Source organism: Terrapene carolina, unplaced genomic scaffold (genome assembly GCF_002925995.2).
Source record: "Terrapene carolina triunguis isolate 2854851 unplaced genomic scaffold, T_m_triunguis-2.0 Scaffold242, whole genome shotgun sequence".
NCBI lineage: Eukaryota > Metazoa > Chordata > Testudines > Emydidae > Terrapene > Terrapene triunguis.
Window position 1 is genome coordinate 5135767 of NW_020664593.1, and position 20391 is coordinate 5156157.

At 50.1% G+C, this 20391-nt stretch overlaps 1 protein-coding gene across 1 annotated transcript in view; it reads right to left on the reverse strand.

The window, feature by feature from the left end:
* Nucleotides 1-14829: 14829 nt before the first annotated feature.
* VANGL1 (VANGL planar cell polarity protein 1) overlaps nucleotides 14830-20391 on the reverse strand; it is a 53829-nt gene continuing 48267 nt past the window's right edge. The window contains exon 8 of the mRNA XM_026657391.2: nucleotides 14830-19621. Coding sequence (XP_026513176.1) covers nucleotides 19361-19621 — 261 coding nt within the window. The 3' untranslated portion in view covers nucleotides 14830-19360. The remainder of the gene's footprint in view (nucleotides 19622-20391) is intronic.

The window sequence follows — 20391 nt, forward strand, 5'->3', positions numbered from 1 at the left end:
ACACAGAGCTTGGCACAGAGCTTTGATACTCTTAATACCACAAGCATCTAGTGTTCCACTGCTGGTGCTGGGCCTGCCTGCCACCTGTCACCACTGGCATCTATGCAGAGCGGATGTAAGACACTACCACGTGGTGTAAGTGACTCAGGGTTCCTTCCGCCCATTTTGCACAGATTGAAATGAGACTACAAGGCGCGAGATGGGGGAGAATCAGGCTCACTTTGCTCAGCTAGTCCCCGGGAGATGTTCAATATAAGGCTGAAGAGGTGAGGACAAACTTTATAAAAAGCTCCGGGGGTTCCCTGCTGTTCACAGACCTGTGTCTGGAGCCAGATTACAAGTGACTCGTGTGATGAAAGCAGAGAGCCTTCCCTGGTGTCTCAGCTTCCCTCCTGTAGCCTACCTCCATGCTTTCTTCTCGCTCTGGGCCTGACTCTTCTCTCACTCATACCAGTGTAAGTGAGGAGGAAGTCAATGGACTTACACCAGGGGAAAACCAGTGTGAGGGGGAAATCAGGCTATCCCTTGCCTCCTTCCTCTTCTTTTTCCTCTCTCTCGCCATCTATCTCCCTCTGTCCCTTGCTTTCTCTCCTGAGTTCACCCTATGCCCATTTTCTCCTGCTCCTCCCTCTCCCTTTTCTCCTGCCCTCCAATATCTGCTGTCAACGTCCATTTAAGGACAGGGCTAGAAACTGTCCCCACTACCTCATCTCATCTCCGTGCTCTGTCACTGCCAGGCGACCACACTGCTGCTCACAAACCTACCGGTCCGGGAAGCACCCACAGAGCTGCTGCTGCCGCCTCCCCATCCACTTCAAGCAGGGGAACTGTCTCTAAATCAGAGGTCCCCAAACTATGGGGTGTGCTGGGGTGTGAAGGAACGTTCGGGGGGGAGGGTGCATCGGGCCTGGGCCAGCCCCCACCCAGCTCCGGCCCCACCCCCAGCCATGGCCCCAGCTCCCGGCCTTGCACCTAGCCCTGTCCCCAGCCTTGGCACGGCTCTACACCTGGCCGGGGCCCCAGCTGTGGCTCCGCTCCTGCCCTCAGCCTCGGCCTCTGACCGCAGCTTCATCCCCGCTCCTGACCCCAGACATACCCCCAGCTGCAATCCCAGCCTCAGCCCCCTTACCCTGTCTGAGTCCTCCCCTCCCCCCGGAGCTGCGGCCCTGCTCCCAGCTCTGGGGGGATGGGGACAGAGGTAAGGGGAGGCATGACCCTCAAAAGTTTGGGGACCACTGCTCTAAGCGGGTCTGGGACTCATTACTCAGTCCCAGCTGAGAGCAGGGAGAGGAGATGACTGGTCCCAAGGAGCCAACCTGCAGAGAATAGAGCTTCCCCCTCCTTAGGGGAGAGTCCAGGGCAAACAGGACTCAGATCTCCTTTTGCTTTGTGGGGGACAACATGGTGCAGGGCAGTGTCCCAGCTCACTGCAAGCTCCCTAGAGCAAGGCACTTAGCGAGCTTGGTTCACGCTGAGCTCCCTTTGCTGTGAAATTCCATTCAGGCCGTTGAACTCACAGCCACTGTCAGGCCCCGACAGACTCCATCACGAGGGAGCTTTACTGCTCCCATCCACACTGCATGGGCACCCACTGAACTCCCATAGACTAGACCTGCCCCAGCGAGTAAAACCTGGGATGGATTCTATGGAGAAGGATCTTTTCCAGTTGTCCCAAAGCCCTGTTCAGTTGCAAAGCAGAGTTTCTTCCCAGATTGTTACCTGCAGTAACTAAAGATGCGACGTAGCTCTAGTTTGTACTCCAATAATGTCCTTCTCTGTGGGTGGCTGAACAGTGGCCAGAGAATGAATCCAAATACCACATTGCCACCTGCTCCTAGGTTTTGTTTTAAGCTTTGAATCCAAAATGTCATAGGCCCCCACCCAGTTATTTCCATAGAAACACACACAATTAGGCAGCCAGGTTACTGAGCTGCAACCAATAATCATATTAGTCAGAATTTCCTTTTTTTTTTTAAATCTCATACAAAACCACATTACTGACAGCACTCCAAAGCAGCAGCAAACTAGTTATGGCCACCTCCTAAATAGTTACAGAACAACAAAGTTGGTATAAATATTGTGCCTAGTATTTTCGGTGCCCAGGAACTCAAGGCTGGCCTTCGCAAAAACCAAATCAAAAGATTTACAGCTTCCCCACCTTGTCTCTCCAAAACACACACACACACGCACACACCCCTTTTAAGTTGTACGTCTGTACTGCTCATGCTGATCCAACATGCTAAGCAGTTCTGTGCTGGCCATAAAACATTTTCTGAGAAAGCTGAAAGACTGTTGAGATGATTAAAGGCACTTTACCAGGAAGCCCCCTGCCCACTTTTCACTGAGGTTACCTTTACTAGCAGTAAAAAATGAAAATTCCATCAGAGAACAAGCATGTATCCACTTGGGAGTCAGATTATCGCCTTGTAAAAGGAAGAAGGAGGAAAAACATTAGGGCTTAAAGAGTAGCGTTGTACATGTAGCAATACAACTGTCATGTCTTTGTTTTAAGTGCTCTGCACTTTTATGTTGCTACTATGGGCGGCGGGTGAATGAGCCATTGGGGGAGGCCACCAAGAGGCGGCATCCCTCCCCGCCGGAGCCCAGAGCACAAGCACACACCCTGTGGGCACCGGCCCCCCCGTGCGTCCCCAATCCCAGGCCCGGAGTGCCCCCAGCCCCAGCGTGCCGGGCAGGCAGTGCAAACAGAGCGCTCCTAGCCCCAGCGTGCCGGGCAGGCAGTGCAAACAGAGCGCTCCTAGCCCCAGTGTGCTGGGCGGGCAGTGCAGCTGGAGCACCCCCCAACCCCAGCACTGGGCAGGAGACCCAGTCCCAGCACCTTCAACCCCAGTGCTGGGCTAGAGGTGTGGCCCCAGCCCCGGGCCTTGTGAGCACCGGGCCCAGCCTGCCCCAGGCTCTCCGCCATGGAAGAGCAGGAAGGGAACTGGAAACAGGCAGGAGGGGGCCTGGAAGCGGAATGTGGGCGGGGCCACACCAGGCTGTTTGGGGAGGCACAGCCTTCCCCAGCCTATGCTACCCACCACCTTTGGTTTCTACCCTTAACTTGGTAGAGTAGTCTACACTACAAAGTTAAATCAACATAAGCTACCTTGCACCGACTTACTTGTGCACGTGTCTACACTTACATGTGTCTCCCACCAATGTAAGCGCCCCGTTACGGCGACGCAATAACACCATTCCCTGAGTGGGACTGAGCCATGGTTGATGTTCTGAGGTCAATGCAGTGCGAGTACAGACACTGTGTTACTTACGTTGACCCTAACAGTCCTCCAGCACCTCTCTCACAATGCTCGGCACTGACCACTCTGGTCACAACTGTGAACTCCACTGCCCAGGGCTCATGTAGACTGGAAGCCCCCTCCCCCCATACACTTTAAAACCTCATGAATTTTTTTAATGCCTTTTCCTGATTGTCCAGCGTGGCAAGCACAACTCGCAGCTCTCCTGTGTTGTATGCAGCCACCCAGCTTACCATGCCGGCTACACGCTCCAGACATGCTCTGGCCTGGAGTAGACAGTAGATGTTGGATCTCCTGGGCCTGTCAGGAGAAGATGCTGTGCTAGGGACCAGCCATAGATACATTAACAGCTACGAGCAGATTGCATGAGGGCTGCAGGAGAAGGGCTATGACAGGGACCAGCAGCAGCGGTGCGTGAAAGTGAAGGAACTGCAGCAGGCCTATCCAAAGGCTGGGGAGGCAAACAGCCAATCGAGCGAGAGGCGCTGTGGGGTGGGGGGAGGGGAGAGCTGGGCTGCCGGTGGGTGCTAAGCACCCGCTAATTTTTTTCTGTTGGTTCTCCAGCCCCAGAGCACCCACTGAGTCACCACCTATGTGTGAATGTATTTCCCATTTCAATGATGTACTGCTAGTGCCTTTCAATTTAACAGGACACAGCTATTCACTTTGCATAGAAGAGGTAACGGCTGGTGCTGTGTGGTGCCAGGTACAAGGACTCCAAAGTAGACATGTCAATGGGCATGTCTTATTTAAAACTTCAGGGGAGCAAGGGAAGGGAGTTCTGAACCTTAACTGTCACTCTCCATTGTGACTATACTGACAATGGTACCTCTGCCGCTGCGTGTTTTATCTGCAGCTGCTGCCATTGCAGCCTTGAAGGGTTCCCTATCCACACCCACAGAATGCCTCAGATACAGATGAGAGAGAAGAGGACTCGGGATGACACGTTCTGAAAGAGCCCACAAGCCAGTGCGGCATTGGACTGTGAGCAGAGGGTCTGGTGGGTGAATATTGCAGCCGTATGGAGAGGGAAAGAGCAGACAGGAGAGTGGCCCAGGAGTCCCAGCAGGAAAAGGAAAGGGAGATGCACCAGGACATAATGGCGCTTCTCTGGCAGCAAACACAGAGGCAGCAGACTCTTGAGGACCTACAGATCCAACAATCCCAGGCAGGGCCGTCTCTACCCATATGCAAAGTACGCAGCTGCACAGGGCACCAGGAAATTTGGGGCACCAAATTTCCTGGTGCGTTGCACAGCTGCGTGCTGCTCCAGCCCCTGCTCCACCTCTTCCCCATGGCCCCCGCCCCAGCCCTGCCCCCACTCCACCCCTTCCCCAAATCCGTCACCCCTGCTCCACCCCTTCCCCGCCCTGCCCCTTCCCCGCCCCAGCCCCGCCCCTGAGGACTGCAGCAGGGCTGGGCCTGCACTCACCGGCAGTGGGAAGTGCAGTGGCCTGGCCCCAGCTGTGCCGCTGGTGAGTGCTGGGGGGTGGTTCCCCCCTGTCCCCAAGCCAAGCAGGGGGGGCTGCGTAGGGCCCCAGAATAGCTAGGGACAGCCCTGATCCCAGGTTAGCTTCCCTTTGCAGTCCATGGAGAACTCCAGTCTAGTGCCTCCCTACATCACCCCCCTCAATTATTCCACATGGCATCAGGGGCTGCAAGCCCTACTCCTACCACTCCACTCCAGGAGACAGTAAGGACAAGCACAGCTTCACATACACTCTTCTTTAAGCTATTTTCCATAAATTTATTAAGGTTTTAACGTATTTGCTTTTAACTAGCACAACATGTTTTTTGAAGTATTTTCATCATTCAATAAAACTGTGTTGTTTGGGAAATAATTCTTCTTTATTAGTTCCCAACATATGCTTCAGGATGCCTGGCGGTAGTAAAAGTACCCAATTATTGGTACTGTACAATGTGATGCAACTCAGAGGATCAATGACAAACACAGTGTGATAATCATAGAACCATAGGACTGGAAGGGACCTCGCAAGGTCATCTAGTCCAGTCCTCTGCACTCATGGCAGGACTATGTATTATCTAGATCATCCCTGACAGGTGTTTGTCCAACCTGCTCTTAAAAATCTCCAATGATGGACAGTTAGGAAGTTTTTCCTGATGTCCAACCTAAACCGCCCCTGCTGCAATTTAAGTCCATTGCCTCTTGTCCTATTGTCAGAGGTTAAAAAGAACAATTTTTCTCCCTCCTTCCTCTATGTACTTGAAAACTGTTATCATGTCCCCTCTCAGTCTTCTCCTCTCCAGATTAAACAAACCCAATTTTTTCAATCTTCCCTCATAGGCCATGTTTTCTAGACTTTTACTCATTTTTGTTGCTTTTCTCTGGACTTTCTCCAATTTGTCCACTTCTTTCCTGAAATGTGGCATCGAGAACTGGACACAATATTCCAGTTGAGGCCTAATCAGCGCAGAGTAGAGCGGAAGAATTATTTCTTGTGTCTTGCTAACAGCATTCCTGCTAATACATCCCAGAATGATGTTTGCTTTTTTTGCAACAGTCTTACACTATTGACTCTTATTTAGATTGTGATCCACTTTGCTCCCCAGATCCCTTTCTGTAGTACTCCTTCCTAGGCAGTCATTTCCCATTTTGTATGTGTGCAACTGATTGTTCCTTCCTAAGTGGAGGACTTTGCAATTTGTCCTTACTGAACTTCATCCTATTCAGACCACTTCTCCAGTTAGTCCAGATCATTTTGAATTTTAATCCCATCCTCCAAAGCACTTGCAACCACTCCCAGCGAGGTATCGTCTGCAAACTTTATAAGTGTACTCTCTATGTCATTTTCTAAATCATCGATGAAGACATTGAACAGAACCAGACCCAGAACTGATCCCTGCAGGACCCCACTCAACATGCCCTTCCAGTTTGAGTGTGAACCACTGATAACTACTCTCTGGGAACAGTTTTCCAACCACTTATACACCCACGTTATAATAGCTCCATCTAGGCTGTATTTCCCTAGTTTGTTTATGAGAAGGGCATGCAAGACAGTATCAAAAGCCTTACTCAAGTCAAGCTATACCACATCTACTGCTTCCCCCATCCACAAGGCTTGTTACCCTGTCAAAGAAAGCTATTAGGTTGGTTTGACATGACTTGTTCTTGACAAATCCATGCTGACAGTTATTTATCACCTTATTATCTTCTAGGTGTTTGCAAATTGATTGCTTAATTATTTGCTCCATTATCTTTCTGGATACTGAAGTTAAACTGGCTGGTCTGTAATTCCCCAGGTTGTCCTTATTTCCCTTTTTATAGACGGGCACTATATTTGCCCTTTTCCAGTCTTCTGGATTCTCTCCCATCTTCCATGACTTTTCAAAGATAATCGCTAATGGCTCAGATATCTCCTCAGTCAGCTCCTTAAGTAATCTAGGATGTATTTCATCAGGCCCTGGTGACTTGAAGACATCTAATTTGTCTAAGTAATTTTTAACTTGTTCTTTCCCTATTTTACCCTCTAATCCTACCTCATTTTCACTGACATTCACTATGTTTGACGTCCAATTGCTACTAACCATTAATGTACAGCATGCACCACAAAACTAATAGGTGCATTGTCAGTGCTACACTCATAAATGTGCACCAAGCACTACACAATTCCTAACAGAGCCCCAAAGTACAGGGCCAGTTAGAGCACAGCCCATCACAACACGTTACTGCAGCTTGCTGTTAAAGTGCTCTTTCAAAGCCTTCCTGAGCCGTACAACTCCACATTGAGCTCTTCTGATAGCCCTTGTGCCTGGCTGTTCAAACTCAGCAGACAGACACTCCACCTCCACCACGTCAGCAACTTTTCCCCCTTTGTCTCACAGATATTATGCACAACACAGCAGGCAGCTACAGCGATTGGGATATTTTTCTCACTGAGATCCAAGCTTGTGAGTAAACAATGTCAGCATCCCTTCAATCTACCAAAAGCACATTCAACTGTCATTCTGCATTTGCTGAGCCAATAGTTAAATTGCTCCTTGGTGCTGTTGAGGTGATCAGTGTACAGCTTCATGAGCCAGGGGAGTAAGGAGTAGGCTGGGTCCTCCAGGATCACTATTAGCATTTCAACATTGTCCATCGTAATCCAGTGGTCAGGAAAGAAAGTCCCTACTTGTAGATTTCTGAACAGTCCTGTGTTCTTAAAGATGCAAGCATTATGCACCTTCTCTGACCAGCCAATGCTGATGTCAGTGAAATGTCCCCGGTGATCCATCAACGCTTGCAAAACCATAGAAAAGTAGCCATTTCTGTTGGTATATTCTTTGGCAAGGTGGGTTGGTGCCAAAATAGGGATATGTGTGCCATCTATCACCCCACCACAGTTTGGGAACCCCATTGCTGCAAATCCATTCATTATGTCTTGCATGTTGCCGAGAGTCACAGTCCTGCAAAGCTGGAGTTAATGAATGGCTCTGCATACTTGTATGACAACAGCCACCACAGTGGATTTTCCAACTCCAAAATGATTTCCCATTGACTGGTAGAAATACGATATTGCAAGTTTACACATGCGACTGCCACTAGCATCTCCACTGTCGGTGCAGATCTCATTCTGGTGTTCCTGTGCAGGAGGGCTGGGGTGAGTTCTGCACACAGATCCAGGAATGTGGCCTTGCATGGGTGGTAGGCATCACAAGCCACAGGAGGCTGAGCCTCCCCAAACAGCTAGGTGTGACCCCACCTATGCTCCGCCTCCAGACCCCCTCCTGCTTCTTGCTCTTCCCCTGTGGCCCAGGCTGGGGCTAGGACTCGGGGTGGCTGGGGCCAGTGCTTGTGCTGCCCAGCACTCCGGGGCTGGGAGTACTGGGCTTGGAGGCACTGGGGCCACACCGCCCGCCCAGTGCTCCGGGGGTAGGGGTGTTCGGGCACCCCGGGGCTGGGGGACCAGCAGCTGCAGTTGGGGGGGGAAGTCTGCGGTTGGGGGGGGTCTGGGCTCTGGAGGGGAAGTGGGGTAGAAGAGGCAGGGAAGGTGTGGGGCCCTGGGCAGAAGGGGAGGGGACAGGGGACAGCCTCCCCAAACAGGCGGCTCACACGCTGCTCATGTGGCTTTGCACATCCAAAAGTTCTGCAGCCACTGCTCGTCATCCCAAGCCTGCATTACAATGTCAGAGCTCATTTCTCAGGCACAGAAATGGTGCTCCATCATTTGCAGCTGCTTCATGACCACCACCAAAAATCTTGAACTGGTTCTTGCTATGTCCCACAGCAGTCTGCCCTCAAGGAAATCATCACGTTCCCCATGGCTCTTGTTGTGGTGCTGCAACTACCAGTGGATCGTGCACCCTGTGTTTGCAACGCTCATGATAATAGTGCAGAGCTGTGCAGGCTCCATGCTTCTGTCAGAGATTATGGACAGCGACTAGTCCTGCTTGGATTCATGGGATATTCAAATTTGGTGCAAAAATCATGAGATAGAGATGGCATTATGGGGCTGAGAAGGTTGCATTATGGGAACTTGACCCTGCAGTACCAGTCACCCCCTGCATGACTCATTTCTGCCCCAGCATGTATCGCCAGAACTTCCCAAAACACGGTGCGCTGGACGATGAGTTGCACAGTGAGAGACCTACCCATGGTGCACTGCACTGTGCATCGATAGAAGCACTCCTGGTGAGTACACACACCGCCAATGCCAGGAGCCCAGTATGCACGTACCCAAGTGATATACAAACTGCGACAGCTTTATGCCGCCATAACTTGCGTTGGCCAAAGTTTGTAGTGTAGCCATGCCCTGAGTCGGAGATGCTGCAGCATGTTACAGAGAAGACAAACACACACACACACACACAGAGTGCTCTCTCCTGCTGACTTGCCTTTTCTTTCTTGTTTCCCTGAAACTAAAATAAAAGTAATTCAGGGTCACGGCCTCTGGCTGATCTCCATGTATAGCAAACAGAACAAGCAACAAGTGTCTTGTGTTCCTAAAAGCTCATGCTTCAGGGTTTCAGCCAGCCACCAGCAGCTGGAATTGGAATTTCTCCCCAAATGTATCATGGGAGGGTTTTTTTTTTAATTTCCTTCTCAAGTATTATGTACAGCCATAATTGGCAAAGGGACATTGGATGGGGTGGGGCTCTGAGGTGGCACCTAGTATTCTGTCTCTCAGGGGCTTGGCTGGCTGGTTCTTGCTCACAGACTCAGGGTCTAACCAATTGCCAGATGTGGGATTGGGAAAGAATTTCCCACAGGTCAGGGATTATGACTTAAACCCAATGGCGGTACAAGCACATAGGAGGGAGGGGATGGTATTTCCTGGTAGACCCACTTGATTAGGGACCAATATCTAATGTGTGCCTGGAGAAAGCCCTCTTCAAAGGGGTGCCATTACTCTCAGAAAGCCGGGAAACCTGGACAAACGCCCCTTCCTGCCATGCTAGGGCAGCACCTCAGCATTATTGATAATCTACTACTGCAGGCCAACAGGTATACATGAATCAGGACTCTATGAGTTAGGTATGGGGCATGGGACGTGAAACAGACATTGGTTCCTCTGTAAAAGTAACTGATAATCAGTGCCATCCCTTGGATGGGGCAAATTGGGGCAACTGCCTCAGGCCCCGTGCTTTGGGGGCAGGGGGGCGCACTTTGATAAAATCAGGACTGTCCTGATATTTAGCCCTTTGTCCCAACCGATGTACAATCGGAACGCCATTTCCCCCCGATATTCAGGTGAGGAGGGGCATGAGGAGGCAGGCGGGCAGGCGACGAGAAGGAGAGCAGCAGGTGGGCGGACGGGGCAGGGGCCCGCCGGACAGATGGGGAGGAGGAGGCGGCAGGCAGAGGGGCGGGCATTCTGGACAGACAGCGAGGAGAAGACTAGCGGGGAGGCGAGCAGCAGGCAGGCGAGTGAGGAGGTGAGCAGCAGGCAGTTGGGAGGGCGATCTGGGCGGACAGCGAGGAGACTAGCGGGGAGGCTGATTTGTCCTGGGTCCTGCACCCCCCTAGGGATGGCCCTGCTGATAGAGAGAGAATATGCACAAGCAGGATTCTCTCTCTCGCACACACACACACAGTATCACACCATCCTCCCCCTCCCACGAACATGCTGTGCACACGTGTGTGCGCCTGTGTAGCAGACCAAGAGGTGTGTGTGTGTGTGCGCGCACACACACGACAAGAGGCAAGACACACTCCCCCGTTGGCTTATCTGTCAGTACCAGAAAGGGCTGTAACCCAAGCCCAGTGCCTTCCTAGTCCAAGATAAACTCAGATCAATCTTTCAACACCACACTCTGCTGGCCAATCCCAACAGGTCTGCCCTTCCTGCATACCCAATGTGACATAATCTGCTGCAGAGGGATCCTATTCCCCAAGGTACCCCACCCCTTCCAGTGCTTCAGGGCCCAAATACTCAGCACACATGCCTGTGAGCGGCCCCAAGCTTAGGCTCTTCCCACCCCCCAGAGAAACCTCACTGCTGGTTCGGATTCTGGAGCGAGTGCCAGGGTAGCTCAATGCCAGCAATAAAGGCCAGTGACATAAGCCGGAAGGTTGGTTCTGTGGCCTTGAAACCTTACCCCTCTACCCAGCCAACACAAGATGTTTTGCCAGCTGAAAATGCCAAGCCAACATTAACTTCAGACCCTAGAACAGAGGGACATGCAGCAGCCATGTTTGCTAGCAGCATCCAGCGCCGGCTCCAGCATTTCTGCCGCCCCAAGCAAAAAAAAGAAAAAAGCCGCGATCAGCGGCGGCAGTTCAGCGGCAGGTCCTTCGCTCGTAGAGGGAGTGAGGGACCTGCCGCCCCCGAATTGCCGCAGGTGCCGCCCCTCTCCCTTGGCCGCCCCAAGCACCTGCTTGTTAAGCTGGTGCCTGGAGCCAGCCCTGGTGCCATCACTCCCTGCAGTGCTTCAGAGCACCCATGCTGTACACCCAGCTCATGTAAAATCGGTGGACCCTGCCCCCACACAGCTTTTCCCCCAGTCAGTGATGGGACCCCCCACCCCACACTTCCCCGCACAGCTCTCCAGAGTCACCGCTTTCTGACCGGCCATGGATTTTGGGTCTAGTCCCAATGTGTCAGTGGACCTACTGGGTCCACTGACGCATTGGGACTAGACCCAAAATCCATGGTCTCATTCAGAGTCAAGAAACTGTTCCAACAGCTGGCTCCGCCCTGCTCAAGGACAGCCCCTGAAACTCTACTCCCTGCATGCTGAGGGCACCATGGACGAGGGCAGCCAGAGGTCCGTGCTCCTGAAGCAACCCCAGCCGGCAGCCCCAGCTGCGAGGTAAGGCACTTTAAACTCCACAAAATGGTGATAAACAAGCCTGGCAGAGCTTTATTAGTTACCAGTCGTGGGGCTGGATCCTGTGCGTAGGGCACACCCTCAAAGCTAAACCCTCGTGACTTTGATGGGAGTTTGGGTGAACTGGAGCTGTAGCCTCAGCCCCATATTTGCAATGAACTCATGGCTTCCCCTTATGATCCAGGGGATCAGCCAGGCAGAGGCCAGTAGGAGCAGGCACCTCCAGGCAAGCCAGTTCTTTCCACCACCTCTGCTCCTTGAGCCAGGAGGGTGGGGAGCAGGGCCAGAGGGCATGACTAGGGATTCCATCATGATCACTGGGTAACATGAGGGGTAGATTACCCCACCTCAGCCTGCTGTGGGGATCTCACCCCTTCCTCAAGCACCTGCTGCTCGCAACTACTAGAGACAGGATAGTAGATGGACACTGGGATTGATCCAGTCCAGCAGTTCCTCTCAGGGCACAAGGAGTGGCCAGCAGTGACTAGAGCACCACCAGGTAAATCTGAGGTTTATTATTTATTGGAGGGATAGAGTAGCTTGCCCTCATTTGTGCCTCTAATTTATTTTTCACTGCAGTCCCTCTACTAATTCTTTCAGATCACCAGGGACTGCTCCTTAGGCAACTCCCAGCGCTGGGCACCACAAATGGCACTGCAAACAACTCCCAGAGGGATACACCAATCAAAGGGGAAAGGATCAGGAAGCTGGGGGGGTGGAGGAGGGGAGTGGTGTTGAGCAGCGCCAAGTGCTCCCCCACCACCCTTCCTGTTTCCTACTGGTTTGAGATTAATGCTTTGTAACCTTGTTTGGTAATCCCAGGAGGAGAAATCCCCTTCTGAGGCTCTCTGCACTAATGTTTATCCACTAACTGCTCTTATCTCTGCAACTGTTGCATTGTATTTTTCATAGCACGGCAGCATCCTGTGGATTTTTCCAACCATTTCTACAGCAGTGCTGACGGCAGCCTGGCAAATGCTTGGCCTGCGGTGGAGGCACAGCTTGTGGGGATGAAGCCGGGAGGCCTAGCGCATCGGCACCACCATTTGCAGTGCCCATGGAATCACTCCACACTCTTGTTCCTACAGTCTGCAACAAAATTGTACAAGTCGAGCTGGTGACAAGACGTGCTGGAAGGCTGTTCCCCCACCTTGATTCTGGCAACAGACGAGAGTTGAGTCTGTAAGCTGGGTCATGTAACCAGAGTGGTGGTAAAAATACCTTTTTGCTTTATTGATGATAAAGTGCCTGAGAGCTATGTTGGTTTGTCTGTTTGAATATAACACGCCCTGAAGTTTGTAGACACCAAAGGCACCACCCCAAAGAACTGCTGCTCCCCCAGCCCCCTCGGACTCTTGTGGAGGTGAGACTCCGAGTTTGCGGAACAGCTCTGGTACTTCATGATTTGGTTGTGTGCAGGGTGGCGTGAGCTCAAAGTAAATAAAAGGGAGCAGGGAGTTTTACCTACTGAATTCTAACTCCTTTGCCCCACTGCCAATTAGCTCCAGCCCCTCCTCCTGCATTTCCTCCCACAAACCTGAGATTTAAGGCATTCAGCACAGCCTCCTACAGGTCTCATTGTTCAAGAGTGATAAATGAGCATGTCCCCTGTTGTGGCAAGACAGATGGAAGAGGCCTAGAATCAGGCAATGAGGGTGATTGGAGGTTTAGCCTGAAAAGGCTATGGCACTTGTTTACAGGGTACCACTCTCGAGGTGTAAAGAACGCTCAGAGAGGGGGGGGAAGACGTTTCCCAGGCTGAAATAATCAAAGGAAGACTACGTAGGAGCACAGAATTTCTGGTTTCAGTTTATTTTCAGAATTTTACTGTACAAAATATGCAAAGTGTAAAATGGTTTCACGTTTCAGTTCAAAAACAAAACCATCAAGCTATAACTTAAGAGAACCCAGCTTGGAACAGAACAATTCACTCTGCTAGACACACAGTGCATGAACATCACAGACACCAGGAGTTTGCTACTCAAGTTCACAACTGGCGTGGGAGGGGAAACAAAAACAGATTTCAGAATTTATTTCAGACCACATATCACTGCAGTTAAAGCCACATGTGCAGCAAGAGGCTGGTTAGTGTCTATTCATTAGAAAACCTCAGCAGAACCCACCGTACTATATGCAGTTTGTGTAGAAAAAAGTATCAGGCTGTACATTACACAGTGATCAGAAGAGTTGTGTGGGAGCCAGGAGATCCTGGCCCCTAGTACACAATAACGTTGTATTCATTACAAGATACAGGCACAGAGGAGTGTAAGAATCCTTCACAGATAGATCTCCGTGCAGGCAGCGAACCACAGCAAAATGAACACACGTGTGTGTGTGTGGCTCCCAAGTGAATTAGTTAGTGCTGGTGAAAGGTGCCAGATCAACAGTCCTAGAGAATTCAGTCCTCTCTATGCACAGGACAGGCACGGGTGGCAGAGGCACAACGCTTCCCCTACACACTGCCCTGCCATGTGGGGTGAAAATTCTGTCTCTATTAACTGGCCCCTTTCTCGGAGAGGCCATGCTCGTGGCAGTCATGGTGCTGTGGAGACCTGGCCCAAGAGGAACCAAACAAATCAACACGGAAGTTGCACAGATTACTGACCACCTGTCAGACGGTAACTTTTGGTCATCATCTTTAATGGAGCCAGCCAACGGGAGGCGAAAGGAGCTGTGTATCCATCCCATTGCCCACCTGCAGCCACACAGCCCCCCCGACAGAAGTAATTTTATGACTCAGTCCTAAGAGTGCTTCGTTCTCCATACAGTCCTAATGGGCATTACTGAACAACCACCCCTGGCTTCAGGCATTAGACAGGAATAATGCACACACCTACAAAGAGACAGCACGTACAAATACAAGCTGAATGTGAAAACAACAGACATCTGCACATTCATTTCCTAAATGTTTCATCTAAATGTTGATTGCGTGGCAGACTGAAAACTTAAGGACATTTTGAAGATAAAGTCTGGAGCTAGAATACAGTTCTCCCCAAAGACCCAAAGTCAGTTTTATTTATATTTTTTAAGAGGGGAGTACAGATTTGCAGGCTTTTTTAATGTGATAGCTATGTTAGCTTAATTGACTTGAATAAATCTTCCTGTGAAGTGGGGCAAACAAATTTGTGATCTTTCAGGCTTCTTTATCATTACTGTTTAAATAAATTTATGCCAACAAGACTTTAAAGCAGTCCATGGGGCTAAATGGAATTGCCAGTTTTTAAGAAACTGGTAGTGGTGTGATTTTCTAGGATTTTTGGTGGAGTCCATGGCGGCAGGGGTGGGGTGGGGTGGGGTGGGGTGGGATGGGGGGAATGGAAGTGTTTCCTGTAGCTGGGAGGCAAGATTGGGATTAGGATGGGATCCACCCAGAGCCCTGCCTTATCATGAGTTCCAGCCTGTGCTCCTGATGACATCCATCTCGGCTGCTACTAGTTCCTCACCAGGCTTTTGGCCTGAGAAACAGAGAACAGGCAGATGGGAGTGGAGGCTGGAGCAACAGAGGAGGGAGAGTGGGTGTTCTTGGCAAATGGGTCATCAGAGGCAGTGAGCCCAGCAGAGCGGGGGAGAGGGAAGAGGATAGGAGTAGCCATGGGCAGAGGTGCTGAAAGCTGGTTTACATTTATCACCACTGTCCCCATCCAAAGATACTAATGACTTACGTTATTCCTCTGCTATGGAGGAACGGGGGCTGCTGTCAAGGCGTATGCTAGATCAGACCCTGCTCTGCAACAGTTGTGTCATGTCACCCTTTCACTCTGCTTGCTGCCTCGATTCTCAAGCACCCCTGCCCCCAAGGGGAGTGAGACAGCAGCCACCAATTCTTCCACTACCACCCTCTTCCGCTATTGATAGAGCCCACTTGGTGGAGGCAGCAGTCACCCTAGCCCCCTGGCAGCAAGGGTTGGTTGGGGACCATATCTGCTCCACTCTGCCCCACATAGGGTGGGAGCACTACCACCAATCACCTTGCTCTAGGTCCATTCCAATTCCATTCCTTCCCCACCCTGCAGAGCAGAGGGGCAGCGTGCTGAACCCGCATGCCGTGGTAAGAAAATAATAGCGCCTCAACTGTGTTTCTGGTGGGCTGCTCAGTTCATACACTGCCTTTCCCCATGCTACAGCCCTTGTTATGGGACTGGCAAGAACCAGGAGACAAGCATCTGCCCCTTCGTTCCTACAAGGGGCCAGGGACCCTAACATTTTCATTATCCATTCACTCCACTCCACAAACACCACATACCACTTTACTACAGAAAAGTCACTTCAACTATCTCCATGGATCTTAAACTGATCACAGCAGCTTTGCTTGCATCTACTTGGGAGGTGTCCTGCTAGACCCCTCCAGGCTTTAGGATTTGCACCATGCTGCTGACTGAGAGCAAAGATGTGAAATAGTGTCTTTGGCAGTCCAAGCTACATAGTGGGGAGTAGGGGAAATAGCAGGGAGCAAGGAGATCGCTTGCCCCTGAGCGACCAGGAGACCTAGCTCCTTAGGGAAAGGCTCAGCCTTACATGGACTTCATCTGACATTGTTCAATAGGAATTTCCTCAGTCACTTAGCTTATGGTCAAAGGCTGGGGTTCTTAAACACTTTAAAGTAGGTATCCATTCATTTAAGAACTTTCCAATAAAAGAGAGGAGAAAAGGGAAGGAGGGTCAGAGTGAAACAGCCCCCTTCAGAGCAAACCTTCATTGCACTGTGCTTCCCATGGACGTGAGCGTAAAGCAAGGACTGTGGGATTGGGTTGGAAATGCTGACACTACCTTGCTGTCCCCCACACCTGATTCTCATCCACTAACAGACTATAAACGGCAATTGAAATAGGCCGGTCTAGTTTCACTGTTCAATTCTTTATTAGAAGACAGTTTGCGCTTCGATAGCAAATCTCAAGTCACTTCACAAAGGTTAAGTTTAGCCTCACAACATCCCTGTGAGGTAGATGATATCATGGTCCCCGCTTTTGCAAATGGGGAGATGAAGGCCCAGAGAAGTGAAGTAACTTTCCTAAGGTCTCACAGTGATTCCCGTGGCAAAGCAGGGAATAGAACCCAGGAGTCCTGGTGCCCAGTCCCCCACTCCAACCACTAACCTCTCTTTCCAAGCTCAGCAAAGTGCAGAAAGGTAAATGGTAAAGAGTAAATGACCTTTTCTCTCTCATTTGGGTTTAGACCTCTCAGGCATTAGCAGTAACAAAGTTAAGGGCATTCCATTTAAAGGAGGTTTATGCTAACAGTGACAGACAGAAATGGTGGCACTTTGAACTGCAGCAAGTAGGTTATGTAGCAGCTGTGAAGACACTCGGTTTCTATTTGGTTTTATGTTAAATCCTTACACGCATTTAAAAACAGAAAGACATGTTTCCTGAGCAAAGTGACTGTCAAACAACTTCCAGTTCTGAGGTGGTACAGCAGGAATCATGAAAGGAGGAAATTCATACTGGGTGCTTTTGTTCTAAATTCACACATCTGAGCCAACTGAACCAGGGTTGGGGCCCTGAATTCAGACAGCCAGTTCAACCCTGATCACAGCTTTATCCAATTACCCCCACAGTCCCTGCTCCACAGCCCGACGGAGTCTCTTCTCCAGTTGCATTTGTTATCCAAAGGTTAAAGAAACTCACTTTTTATGACGCATCATGCACAACACTATGTGACTTTCGTTTAAAAAAAAAGGTACAAAACCAACAGCGTTTTAAAATTAATATACAGCAAAGGCCATGACTGTTAAAAACCAACAAAGACTGCCAGAAAGCCTGCCTGAAAGAACTGGGTGTGCTTTAGGGCTGGGGAAATCTATAAACATCTCATGCGGCAGTGAGACGAGATTCTCCCATAGACCCATCTCCCTCCACACCCTCCAACCACCAGTGCAATTTGGCTTCTTTGTAATTGTTACTGGTGCATAAATACAAAGGGGGTAGGGTCCTTATAAATACCATAGGAGATACCTAGGACCAACAGGAAGGGCCTGGCAGACCACAGATAGACCAGACCATGGCTTGAAAATCACCACTTTAGGCCCTGGTTCAGCAAGTTGCTTGAACACACAACTGGTCCCATAAACTTCAATGGGACCTGCTTAAGTATCTTGCCCTAGTGTGTTAAACATCTGTCTGTAACAAAGACAGGCAAGCAAAACAAAGACATTCACATTGTAAGAGACTTCCCCCCAGACTTTCCTTTTAATCAAAATAAAGTTAGACATAGTCCCAAGCCAGGAAATCCCCCGCCAGATCCGGAACTGAACTTGTCCAGAGTCTGGAGGTCATCTGGACCTGGGGTTTTGGTTTAGCTCATGAGAGAAGTAGGAGCTGGCTCTGGAGTGGAGACCTGGACCCAAACATTCCTTGAATTCAGAGTGCAGGGAGAGGGTTCAGATCCAGAGGTTCTGTTTAGGCCCAGCTTTAAAACAAACCTATTTAAAAAACCTTGAGAACAGAGCTGCACTGACAGAAAAAAAGTCTTAAAAAGTACGTTCTCTGGAGAGCTAAGTGCCCCTCACCCAAGAATAGACAAATTCCAGGCTAGCTTGGTGACTAATACCTAGGAGAACAGTCACACAGGGGTAAACGGTCAAGACTTTTTTTTAAAAAAGCAATTGCAACATTCAGACGCAGTTTGGTCTCTCTTAGCTACAGCGGGGTTGGGTGGGATGAACATACTATAGTGCATTTATATATACTGTCTTAAAGAACTATGGCACTCAACCACATGTGTCAGCCAAGGTCTGCCCTTCCCCTGCTCTCACTCTCTCTGGGCCCTGTGAGGACAGGGGTTAAGTGTTCCCCCTTCCTTCGAGATGCACTTGAAGCCCTTCTAGAGTATGATACCGACATTCCTGCGCATGCTCCCTTTGTTTGGGACCAGGCTGTCAGGGTTAGGTAAACTCCACACACCTCCTAGGAGAACGTTTACTCAGCCAGGCTGTAACTGTGCAAATACATTGTGAGAGGGGGGTGGGGAGGAGGTGATAACACAACTGACCCCAGGAGCTGTTGCTAGAGAAACACATTCAGAAAGCTGCAAGGGGGGCAGAGAGGAGAGCGAGCATGGGACATTCAAATTAGTGGGGCAGGGATTAGAGATCAAGGGGCCGAGGGGGAGAGTTGCACCATGCACAAATCCCCTGACGTCTCATTAAAACAACTGGTAATAATTCAAACAGCTGCAAAATGAGCAGTGCCCGTACACTGATCCGCAATACAAGCAACTGAAGAGACTGAAGGAAACAGATGGCAAAACCCACCCCTGCTACCTCCTGGTTCACAGGGGTCCAGTGCTACTGGAGAAGAGCAGCCCTGGAGGGGGAAGGGCTCTTCAACCACAAGACAGCCTGGTTTACAAACAACTATCAATTCTCTCCCCACCCACCACGCTCTCCTTCCTGAGCAGAGGGGAACTGCAAATTCTCCCTCATACGCAGACTTCTATACATGAGAAAAAGCTGCTTCCCCATAGAAATCTACACGTGCAGGACGCAGAGACCAGGTCAGGCCTGAGTAAGGGAGATGTACACACACTACTGATCACTGCAAGGCAGGGCTCCAAAGGAAACATAAAGGCCGTGTTTGTTCACACAGTCTACAATATGCCTGGAAAACAAGGAGGACCATTTTGTCTTAAAGGCTGAGCTAACTCAACCAAGTTGCCTTGTGAGCTTTTAAGATATTACTTTCTAGATAGATATCCCAACCCATTACCCCCGGCCCTCCTTCCAAATAAAGTGCAGATGGTCAAATATTACTGGTCTGTCATCTGCCAGTTTCAGTCAGCATTGGGGACACAAAACCCAAAAGCAGAAGAAGAAGAGAACACCGCCCCGCACCCTAAACCGAAGTCTCAGACTGCAAGCGAAGGACAAATTTGTGAGATTTGGGATCTATGAACTCTTCCGAGAGTTTGATGAAGGGGATTTTCTTCACATTAATTACAAGGCTGAAGTCCAAGCACTTGAGAACAAAAATGACACCATCCCTTAATGCACTTGTGACTGCTTCTTCACTGACGAGTGTCCACTGCTTGGAGAACCAGCGATCCCTGTCATATTGGAGGGTTGGGCCTGGATTGATGTAACGCTCCAGGAATGCCTAGACACAGAGAGAAACACACACAGAGAGAGAAAGAATGAATTGGTGCCAGGGTAACTCCACCCCCTCATGACTCAGGTCTGCCTTGACACTTTCTTTCAATCTCATGATTTAGCCCCGCAGACAGAGATATTCCCTGTAGCGAATTGTTTCAGCTAGCACACTTGGTAAAACTTCCTCTCCTCCTGCCATTTCCTACCCCTAGGACCTGATCAAGTAGGTGACAGCTAGAGATTTGCTTTATCTCATCCCAGACAGTTCACAAAATTATGGCTCCAATTTCCAGTTTCAAAATTGCCTTTTAAATATAAATTTAGCACTAGGGAAAGGTCCGACAGCGCTGGAGAGCGGAGGCCTCTCTCTCCAGAAAGGAGGAGCCTGGGCAAGGCACAACTTCCCCTCCACCATGTATACAACTCACTGCCAAAAAAGCCCTATCCTTGACCTGGAGAAATCCCCTGTCCCGGTGGGAGGAGATTTCAGTCTCCGTGACCCACTCAGTCCTTGGCAGGAAAGTACTTGAGCTCAGACACCTGGAAGAACAAGCATCACTTCAAGCAGTTTACTTGATATTGTTGTATTTTAAAGTTCCCACTGCAAACTCAGGGGGCAAATTCTGCTGTCAACACACATCATGCCAAGAGCCCCCTGGGATTCCAACGCTGGTATTAGGTCATAACAGACCCTGTGTTTAAAGCCAGCCTAAATGCCCGTCCTGCCCACAGTGTCTCTGCTACTATCACATATGGTTACTAATACTGGGTAAGATA